This window comes from Garra rufa, chromosome 14, assembly GCF_049309525.1.
Source record: "Garra rufa chromosome 14, GarRuf1.0, whole genome shotgun sequence".
Lineage (NCBI taxonomy): Eukaryota > Metazoa > Chordata > Actinopteri > Cypriniformes > Cyprinidae > Garra > Garra rufa.
Genome location: NC_133374.1, coordinates 9,807,524 through 9,818,758, shown reverse-complemented (window position 1 = coordinate 9,818,758; position 11,235 = coordinate 9,807,524). Strand labels below are relative to the sequence as shown.

The window sequence follows — 11,235 nt, the reverse complement described above, 5'->3', positions numbered from 1 at the left end:
ACTTCAGAAGTTCTGTTGAACAAGATGACGAATGAAATGACTAAAAATGACTGGTGTTTTTTTTATTATATAGAATGATTTTAAGATAAAAGCTATACAAATACAATGAAACAACAGTCTTTTGAAGATTCTCAGGACAATTTGCATCTGTAGCCACACTTACGTTTACCCGCATTCCGTCCAGCGCGAACCGGGGCGCTGCCATTTTCATCTTGAACTTCAAAGCCTTTGAATTCAGCTCCCTGAAAGTGAAAAACAGAAGCACGCTTTAGCACATTTGAATTAAACATGCATAACATGTTTCAAGTGTACATTTGTTTTGTTTGTTGTCTTGGCAATACGCATGACAGCATTTACACCAATATATACTGTAAGACAGTACACATTACATCTAAATACACTATAGTTCAAAAGTTTGAGGTCAGTAAGACCTTCTTGTCATTTATTTTTTCAGATTTTTATTCACCAAGGATGCACCAAATCGATCAAAAGTGATTGTAAAGACATCCTTTTCAAAAATACTATTCTTATGAACTTTCTATTCTTTAAAAATCCTGAAATAAATCATTTATATTAATATATTACGCAGCTGTTTTTAACACTGATAAAAATAAGAGGAAATGTTTCTCGAATATCAAATCACCAGATTAGAATGATTTCTAAAGAATCATGTGACACAGAAAGACTGGAGTAATGATGCTGAAAATTCAGCTTTGCCACCACAGCAATAAAATATAGTTTAAAATATATTACAAACAGTTTTTATAAATTGTAATAATATTTCACATTATTACTGGTTTTACTGATCTAATAAGTAAAAAAAAAAGTGTCAGTAAAAAAAAGGGAAAAAAAACAGACATTCAAATGAATATATTTGCATTTTTTTCAAAAATGTTGAAAAACTGCTGAACCTTTAAAAACAAGTAGTACAAGTTTCAAGAGACTACTGCACATTTATAAAGAGGTTGTTATCATTTATTCAAAAGTTTTGTTTCACTTTTTTGCATAAAGGGGTGCAGGATAGGTGAATGTCTTGTTTTAAATTAATTTCAACACTATAACAAAGTAATGCCATTTGTGTATTGACAAGGACTTTGGAAGTAAATTAGGCCTTAAAATTGGTAGACAAGTGATCAAACATCAAATTGCAAAAGACTTTACTCCCTTATTCTTGTTCCACACTTCACAGAACACTGTTCATGCTCAAAGACAAAGAAAGAACTGAACTGAAACAACTCAACTGTTCGTTTGTGTGAAACAACGCAACTGGAACAACTCTGCTGTTAACCACCCAAGTGAACTTGAAAATAACTGATTAATTATTTAGTATTATGAAAAAGCCCTCAGGTAAAATAGTTTACCAATACATCTGTTATTTTAATAATGTCTTGAAATATTCAAAATACATATATTTTTAATAAGTGTAAACTGTCAAACGTGACCCTGTAAACCCAAGCACAAATCGAGTTTACAGAAGTTGTTAACCGAAACTGTAAACTTCACAGAAGCTAATACACAGACGGTGGCCGCGTATCTATTTTTATATGAGACAGAGCATGACTTCAAGCCTTCAAAGTCCACAAAACTTTGACCTTGATTATGATTTTTTTTTTTTTTCTTCATTTTCAGTTGCATGTTTCTGCTCAGAGAACACAACACAAAGTAACCATAGCACATTTCCATGCCAATGATACATGACGCATAGAAGACACAAGTGCAGCAGCATGAATGCAAAGACATACAGGTTTCCCACGAGTTTGGACCATGGGTTTTTTTGGTTTGTTCGAAATTTCTAAATAGAGAATTTTAACATTTGCTTTCATACAGAACACTCAAGAAGCTCATGAAATATTTGAAATATATAAAACCACACATTTCCATGACTTTCTCAAATTCCTTAGTGTTTCCAGGCAATGCTGTACACAGCACAGACATCAACCTATATTAAAATGTCAGTCTAATTTAATCAGTAAACTAAAACATACCACACTATTACTAGTTTACATAAACTTTTAACATTCTCACACTCAAATCTCAATATTTAATAGGCCTATATGCGACCCTGGACCACAAAACCAGTCTCGAGTAGCATGGGTATATTTGTAGCAACAGCCGAAAATACATTGTATAGGTCAAAATGATAATTTTTTCTGTTATGCCAAAAAATCATTGGGATATTAAGTAAAGATTGCGTTCCATGAAGATATTTTGTAGATGTCCTAGCATAATTATATTAAAACTTATTTTCTGACTAGTAATATGCATTGCCAAGAACTTGATTTGGACAACTTTAAAGGCAATTTTCTCAATATTTTAATTGTTTCGCACCCTCAGAAATAGTTGCATCTCTGCCAAATACTGTCCTATCCTAACAAACCATACATCAATGGAAAGCTTTATTCAACTTTCAGATGGTGTATAAATCTCAATTTCAAAACCCTTATGACAGCTTTTGTGATTCAGGGCCACATATGTTGATATAACATAGCTATGTCTTTACAAATGTAACAGGTTTAACAACGTTGTTGTTCTTTAATTGTGCTCAAGGTCATGATGCTACAACAACAATAAAATAAAAAAAAGATTGCTACAACGATCTAGTTTTCTAATAGAAGTCGTTTACTGTACAAAGCCATAGTAACATTTCATATTGTCGCCTACTGACAAAACTACTAAAATATATGTGATCACGTTCACATCCGAACAGGATGTTGATGTCATTGTAAATAATTGTAGAACTTCAAAGTAGTTTATGATGGTTATAAAAGTAACTAGACTGATGAATAACCAGAAAATTATTAAAATACTTCAAGTAGTATATGTACAGTCAAACCGAAAAATATTCAGATACCAGATATAATTTTTAATATTTGTTTTAACACTAAAGTTAATTTATGAAAGTGAGGATTGCAAAATAAAGTAAACTGTGACATGCTATACCCAAATAATTGGACTACCAGTAAAACTGATAAAAAAAAATTGGGACCAAAAATTATTCAGACACTTGACCTGACCATGTTTTGTTACATACCTTTCTATCAAAGTTATCAGACATTATCAAGATGAATTTGGTCTGACACATTTTAACTCTGAGTTCTTGTCATATTTTATTACTATATTCTAAACAATAGTGAATAAACTGTGATCATGTGAGAAATGTTAAAGGTGTCTGAATAAATGCTGATTTGACTGTAATTTATTTGTGATTATCAAGAAAATTTTTTTCTGATAAAGTTTAACTCTGAGTTCTTGTATTATTTTATAACAAATGAACTGTGATAATGTGAGAAATGTTAAAGGCGTCTGAATAAATGTTGGTTTGACTGTAATTCATTTGTGATTATCAAGATTAATTTGTTCCGACAAAGTTTAACTCTGAGTTCTTGTAATATTTTATAGCAAATGAACTGTGATCATGTGAGAAATGTTAAAGGTGTTTGAATAAATTTTGGATAGAGACAAACAGGATAAAGCATGCTAGCGTTTATTTCTACTTTTTTTATATACAAAAATGCATTTTCACATTTTGTGGCTAATACACTAGGCAATTTAGAAACACTGACTAGGCAAATTAAATAAGATATAAAATAAACTCACTAAATTTAGGCAGACATGTTAAGTTTAATCCTAAACAGCAGACAGTAAAAGTAAGTGTCAGCTTTGCATTTATAAAGTCACTGTTTACATATACATATTCATTATCTTAAACCTATTCTCTCCAAGCACCCAACTAATATCATTGTTCCTCACTGCAGGTGATCCAGCACTGTATGTTCTTATCAGCAATCTGTCATAAGAATCAAGTCCAGCAAACTGGGTGTTGCAACTGGTGCATGCATAGAAATGAACACAATATGCATGTCCAAAAAGAATCAGATAATGCATAGTGGCGTTTATATGCAACTCATAACTGTAGGAATTACCCCAAAATCAAACTGCATGATCTCTGACCCTCATTCTGCTGTAAGCTACAATGCTACAGTAACAGCCCCCCCTCCCCCTCCGTGTTTTAATGTAACGCTATACGGCAAGACACTGCGATCGCGCTACTTGTATTCTTACTTCTTCCTATGAAACACGGTCACGCAAAACAAGCGCTCGCTGGTGCATTAGAATACTGGTGTGAAAAGCGACAGCTCGGCCCATGCACTCACCTCTTCGCTTCCACTCGAGCTGTATCCAGCCTCTCCCAGGCTCTTGTAGCTCGCCTCAAGCCCGAGAAGGCGCAAGTGAGACTGGTCCTCGTTCAGCGCGAGCACCAGGCAAGTGGGCCTCGGGCCTCCGTTGGAGGAGATCTCGTCTAGATCTGTCCCAGAGCGGCCGAGCTGCCATCGCTTCTCCGAACGCAAACGGCTCCGCGACGACCAAGGCCGACCGGGGAAGCGACCCCGCGCCGCGCCCACGCCGCCTGCGCCCACAACGGCAGCCGCGGTTGCTGATCCGCATCCCGCTGCCGCCATCATCGCATCAACAACAACACCGATAGACAGAAACTCAGGCTGCGAGAAGAGGGAAAGCGCTGATGGGGAGGGGGGGTGGACGCCCGGTGCACTATGGGACGTGTAGGCTGAGATTGAAGTGTGCGCTTTCACAACTTCTGGGTAAAGCTGTCAAGACAGAGATTGAATATACATGACTTCATTGTTTTATTTTACCAGAGCTTGGACAATATTTTTTATTATGTTATTTTTTTTTAATAATTATATGTAATGTTTATATATAGATTTAAAAGATCTATAATCGTATTATAAATATTCAGATTAAAAAATATATTATTTAAATCAAATCAAATAATTTGTGTTGATTGTTTTGTGATGTTCATTTGTATGACATTTAAGTGATTTAAGCCATTTAAATAGAAAAAAGTGAGACTTTAGGATTATATCTGTATATTGTATCAAAATCATTTTCGCTTTATGTAAATATAATCTTTTAACATTTAGTAAAATATCATTTTTAATAAATTTCGAGTATTTTCATGACCATTAAGCATATTGTTTATGTAAATGTGCATTATGGTAATGCAAAAATAAATCATGTATAAGCTTTAATGTTTAAATACTATTTCAATATTGCATGTATTATTATTACTACTACTATACTACTGTATTATTAATGTTACTACTACTACTATTTATCACTTTATTTATGCTGATTTAAAAATGATTGGATTGTAGTTTTTTTATATTCTAATAGTGTAAAACTAAATGCTGTCAGAATAAAGGCAATAAAAATGAAACATATGAACACATTACAGTAAAGACCATTTGTGACTGAAGTGAAAATAACAGTGAAATAATAGCAAATCTTAATGATGAATAATCATTGTGGCATAAAAGCAAAATGTGATTTATTTAATTTAATTTAATTTAATGTACTTCCTATTTATTTATTTATTTATTTATTTAATTTCTTCCTTATTTCTTTATTATTTTAGCATATTTTATTTTATTATTTTATTTCTCATTTTATTTAATTATTATTATTTTTTTATTTTACTTAAATTATTTTTTCATTTTATTATTTAGTTGTACTTTTATTTATTGTTTTATTTTATTTTTAATATTACTTATTTATTTTTTTATATTATTATTTTGCTTGTATTTTATTTATTATTCTATTTAACTAATTTATTTCACTGAATTTGGAGTCAAATGTAACCTAACCCATGATGAATACGTCTCACGCTCTTCTCGTCTCTCCCTGAAAACTCCATTACCCATCATGCGCCGCTGTGGCGTGACGTCACGTCATAGTTTTCATCAGGAAGCGGAACCATAAAAGTTGTTTCCCCCTCGCCTTTGTTGTGTTAAACCCTCCGTTTTATCGTCTGAGCTGGACTATTAAGGTATCCACCCTTCTTTACTAAAACAAACGATCTGTGTAACGTTTTAGAGCAGACAGCTTACCGTATGCGACAGATATTTTTCGCTTGGAGTCCAGCAATGCTATTTTGACTGAGGTGTAACGTTAGATTAGAAGAATTTTCATCTGATTGCTCTGATCATTTAGACCGTTTTACAAACAGTTTCCTGATTTGATTTCTGCCTAGATGGTTGGTTTAGGTTACAAAGCTGTGATGGCTGATTTAATGCATGATGTTTTAGAGTAATCCCAATTTCCCTGTAGCAATCATGTGAATCATCATATTATGGCAGTACTGTTCTGCGTAGGCAGATGGCAGCAGTGTTGCAGCACATTGATCAGTTCAGTTGGATACCTGTGTTTTTTTTTTATATAGGAAACTCCATTATGAACCTGGAACGGATTCCAAATGAGGAGAAGCTTAGCCTGTGTAGAAGATACTATTTAGGTATGTTGTGACTATGGGATACAATGTGTTTTCTGTAACGTTACATGAGTTATTGTTTTCATTTCGCTGATTTGTTCCTCAGGTGGTTTCGCCTTCCTACCCTTTCTCTGGCTCGTAAACGTGTTGTGGTTTTTCAAAGAAGCTTTTTTAAAACCTGCATACACTGAACAACCACAAATCAAGTCTTGTGAGTATTTGACGGAATACATGTGATGACTCACTGTTTCACTAGACGTGTGTTGTACCACATTGTTGTGGGTGATATATTCTTCCTTACAACTCTTCCCACAATCTGGTTTAAAATGTGACAAAAATCTGCCTACACAGACTAAATTCTAAGACTAAGTCAGCGTATGTCAATATTCAGGTAGTAAAGTCTGGAGGGAATGTCACTGCCATTTAATATTTGGAAGATATTTACATAGCAGCTCCAAACAGGCCATTAGAAGCTGTTCCCTCGCTGGCATTCTAGAGCTGCGTTTGTGTAAACTAAAGTTTGTTTATATGCAAGGCTCATACTTTTAAGGAGTTGCTTGTGTTCATCAGTCAGCTGTATTAAACACAATGCTGCATTTAAGTTTTAAGGTTTAATAAGTCATGTCTTGTTGTGGATTGTGCTCTGCATTGTGAAAAAAAAGTAAAGCAATTCAAAAAAAGTAATTTAAGTCACTTTGGTTAAAATGTATGGCAAATGCATAAAAGTAAATTTCCTTATATGTAAATTAAGTTTAATAGTTGGCATCTATGGGTATATTTCCTGATAGTTTACTCACCCCTATGTCACCCAAGATGTTCATGTCTTTCTTTCTTCAGATGAAAAGAAATTAATGTTTTTGAGAAAACATTCCAGGATTTTTCTCTATAGAGTGGACTTTAATGGGAGCCAGTGGGCTGAAGGTCCAAATTGCAGTTTCAATGCAGCTTTAAAGGATAACTATTGCCAAAATGCAACCTGGGCTGTTTTTTTTTTGTTTGTTTTTTTTACTGTAAACGAGACAAACATATATCTAAAAGCATAATTACGACAAACGAGACGTTTTTGAGATTGACCGTGATTTCGTTTTGTTTTCAATGGCTGGTGAATGGGAATACTAGGGGCATAAATTTGAGCGCATCAAAATCAATATTTTTACAACACTAAGAAGGCTCGACACACCATGAAACTTTGCTCCAAGTATCGCCTGGGTCTCTACACATGAACTCGAGCATTGAGAACATTGTTTGTGTACACAGAGTTTACTAAAAAGAAAGGTTTTGAACAACTCACTTTCACTGTTTGAGTTTCGCAGCCATCTTGCCAGTCAAGAGGTGTCGATCTCCAAATGCGAATGAATGGACTCCATAGGACGAAATATTAGGCTTATATGAGGCTCTTTTTACAACTAGAAGGTTAATATTGTTTTTCACTTGTGACAAAACAACGAATTAGCCGTGCATTTATATGGAAATATGCTTTAGGAGCTATCCATCCTCGCATTCGGAGATCGACACCTCTTGACTGGCAAGACGGCCGCGAGCGGAAACTCAAACAGTGAAAGTGAGTTGTTCAAAACCTTTCTTTTTAGTAAACTCTGTGTACACAAACAATGTTCTCAATGCTCGAGTTTATGTGTAGAGACCCAGGCGATACTTCGAGCAAAGTTTCATGGTGTGTCGAGCCTTCTTAGTGTTGTAAAAATATCGATTTTGATGCGCTCAAATTTATGCCCCTAGTATTCCCATTCACCAGCCATTGAAAACAAAACGAAATCACGGTCAATCTCAAAAATGGCTCGTTTGTCGTAATTATGCTTTTAGATAGGTTTGTCTCGTTTACAGTAAAAAAACAGCCCAGGTTGCATTTTGGCAATAGTTATCCTTTAAAGTGCTATATATGATCCCAGCCAAGCATTTGCGGTTAAAAAGTATAAACTTTTTTTTTTTTTTTTTTTTTTAGAAAGTGACCCATCATTTGCTAGATAAGACCCTTATTCCTTGGCTGGGATCGTGTAGAGCCCTTCCAAGCTGCATTGAAACCTTCCACCTGTTTCCACCATTTAATTCCACTATATGGAGAAAAATCCTGGAATGTTTACCTCAAAAACCTTAAAAATCCTTTAAGTTTACTCTATAAAAATCCAGAACCTGACAGTGGACATTTTTAGAATTACACTAAAATGCCCTTTACTTGTTGAAAAAGTATTAACTATCAATTATACAACAGTAGGCATATACAGTAGAAGTCAAAAGTTTACATACACCTTGCAAAATCTGCTAAATGTTAATTATTTGACCAAAATAAGAGGTATCATACACAATGCATGTACTGACTAAAGATATTTTACATAAAAACGTTTACATACAAGAGAAAATAATAGTTGAATTTATTAAAATGACCCTGTTCAAAAGTTTACATGCACTTGATTCTTAATACTGTGTTGTTACCTGAAAGATCCACAGCTGTTTTTGTTGTTCATGAGTTCCTTGAAACCAAATTCTTTTTTGTGTATTTCAACACTGACACTATGATTTTTCGATCCATCTTTTCACACTGTGGACAACTGAGAGAATCATATGCAACAGAAGTTTTAAATGCTCACTGATTCTCCAGAAGGAAAAACTATGGATTAAAAGCCAGGGGTGAAAACCTTTGAACAGAATGAAGATATGTAATTTTTTCTTGTTCACCGGGGGTGAAAACCTTTTGAAGATCGGGGTAGATTTGACTTATTTTGTCTTCTGGGAAACTTGTAAGTATCTTCTAAAGGGCAGTACTAAATAAGAAAAAAATATATATATTTTTTTTTTAGGCAAAATAATAAAAATATACACATTTTTATACTGTTCAAAAGTTTACACCCCTGGCTCTTTTTGCAAATTCTGCAAGGTGTATGTAAACTTTTGACTTTGACTAGTAGACAGTGTACAACAGGTTTTTCAGCTTTCAAGTTTTAATCATGCTTGTATTTAAAAAAAAAAAAAAAAAAGCCTATCAAATATGATACAGTAGACTTTCTAGGGTTAACAGAATTCACTGTGTTTTCTGTGAAAAGACTGATGTATATTAGTTACAGTGTATGACGTCTAGGATGTAACGTATACCGTTTCTGCTGGCCTCCACAGATGTAAAGAAGTCCGCTCTGGGGCTGCTGCTGTGGGTGGCCGTGTTGACGACGTGGATCACCATATTCCAGCATTTCAGAGCACGGTGGGGTGAGGTGGGAGATTACCTCTCCTTCACCATTCCCCTCGGCACAGCCTGATCACTTTTGCTGCTTTGCTTTTCTCTATTTTTCTCCTCCCATCGACAAGATGCTCCTTGGCTAATTTTACCACTGTCGTTGCATAGAGATTGAACTGGATCTGTCTGGGAGTTGTGGTATTTTCTGAACTGATGAAATCGTTTCTTGATTGATTGAGATAATATGGACACCGATATACCAAGCGCAAGAGTTTATTTCCAGCAGCACTACTATTATTACTTCTTGTTACCTGTTCATTCTTTCTTTAGTTTTAGCTGAGATGTTTATTGTTATAGTTGAGATCACACATTCATATTATACATATAACTCTCACAATGCATTAAAAAAATGTATGGTGAAAATAATCTCCGGACGAGACAGGTCCATCCAAAATAAAGTCTTTGAACTGTATTTTGGCAGTTGATATAACATGAAAAATGCCATTAATTTTTTTTTCTGCTATGTAATTGGGTGGACAATAAAAAATCACATATTTTGTCCAGAAATATAAAATTGTGTTTTGCACAATTTCAAATAAAATCTGAAAATATTCTGCAGTGTCATCGTCTTTATCATGAACTGTGAAATACAAAGACATATGGAAATGAATGATTTGAATAATAAATATTTTAATATATAAAAAAACAGGCTTTTTTCTTTGAAAGCTATTTCAAGTTAAGAAAAGGGAGAGTTTTATCTTTTTTAAAAACTTTTTTTTTTCAAATATTGGGGATTTTGGCATTTACAAGCAAAAGATGTGTTGTGAACTATTTAAATATAAGCATTATATACTATTACATTAATAGTATTTAGTCCAGTGATGTGATATAAAAAAAACTAAACAAAAACAATTTCAATGTATTATTTATATTGTTTATGTTTATTGAAAGAAATAGATATTGTTGGCATTAATAAGTAAAAGAAAAGTGTTTAAGATAAGTTACTTAATGTACTTATTTGTGTGGATGCAGCAGCCAGGAATATAAAGTTAGGGGCAAAATATGTCAAATTTTTACTTAGTTTATGTCACAAGGTATAAGATATAAATAAATTAAATAAATATTACATATACATATATAGAGAGAGCGAGAGTTATAAAAATTTAAATAAATAATATATATATATATATATATATATATATATATATATATATATAATATTATATAACTGGATAAATAAAAAGATCCAAAGGTCAGCATTAATCTGAAATATAAAGCTTCTTCTATAAGAAATTATATTAATTAATACTTTTATTTTGCAAGGATGCTTTAAATTACTCAAAAGTGATAATAAAGACATTTAGAATGTTACTAAAGAAGAGGCTTTGGTTTCTATTGCAGATAAATTCTTCTGAAATTCTTCTTTTGAGCAGCAAATCTGAACATTAGAATGATTTCTGAAGGATCATGTGACTGGAGTAATGATGCTAAAATTTTAGCGTTGAAATCAAGAATAAATTACATTTTAAAATTTATGCAAATAGAAAATATTCAAAAATAATTAAAATAAAGTTAAAAAGTAAACATATTTTAAAATGTTACTGTTTTTGCTGTATTTTGAATCAAATAAATGCAGGCTTGGTGAGCAGAAGAGACTTCTTTAAAAAACATTTAAAATCTACTGTTCAAAAAACGTTTGACTCGCAGTGTACTTTATAAAATGCATCTCACACAAAAATCAGTTTAGAAAAGAAAATGTATA

At 33.1% G+C, this 11,235-nt stretch overlaps 2 protein-coding genes across 2 annotated transcripts in view; one reads left to right on the top strand and one right to left on the bottom strand.

Moving 5' to 3' along the window:
- kmt2bb (lysine (K)-specific methyltransferase 2Bb) overlaps positions 1-4,460 on the bottom strand; it is a 51,505-nt gene extending 47,045 nt beyond the window's left edge. Inside the window, exons 1-2 of the mRNA XM_073818355.1 lie at positions 4,155-4,460; positions 170-242 (exon numbers count right to left, since the gene is read on the bottom strand). Coding sequence (XP_073674456.1) covers positions 170-242; positions 4,155-4,460 — 379 coding nt within the window. The remainder of the gene's footprint in view (positions 1-169; positions 243-4,154) is intronic.
- Positions 4,461-5,755: 1,295 nt separating this feature from the next.
- On the top strand, positions 5,756-10,087 carry psenen (presenilin enhancer, gamma-secretase subunit). Its single transcript, XM_073817453.1, has 4 exons — positions 5,756-5,848; positions 6,242-6,313; positions 6,396-6,500; positions 9,416-10,087. Exons 2-4 carry the CDS (start codon positions 6,253-6,255, stop codon positions 9,553-9,555), a joined length of 306 nt encoding a protein of 101 aa, XP_073673554.1. The 5' UTR covers positions 5,756-5,848; positions 6,242-6,252; the 3' UTR covers positions 9,556-10,087.
- Positions 10,088-11,235: the final 1,148 nt, after the last annotated feature.

Coding starts and splice junctions, on each gene's coding strand:
- psenen (XM_073817453.1), top strand. CDS start 6,253: ATGAACCTGGAACGGATTCCAAATGAGGAGAAGCTTAGCCTGTGTAGA. Junction 6,314..6,395: donor GTGTAGAAGATACTATTTAG/GTATGTTGTGAC, acceptor TTTGTTCCTCAG/GTGGTTTCGCCTTCCTACCC. Junction 6,501..9,415: donor ACAACCACAAATCAAGTCTT/GTGAGTATTTGA, acceptor TGGCCTCCACAG/ATGTAAAGAAGTCCGCTCTG.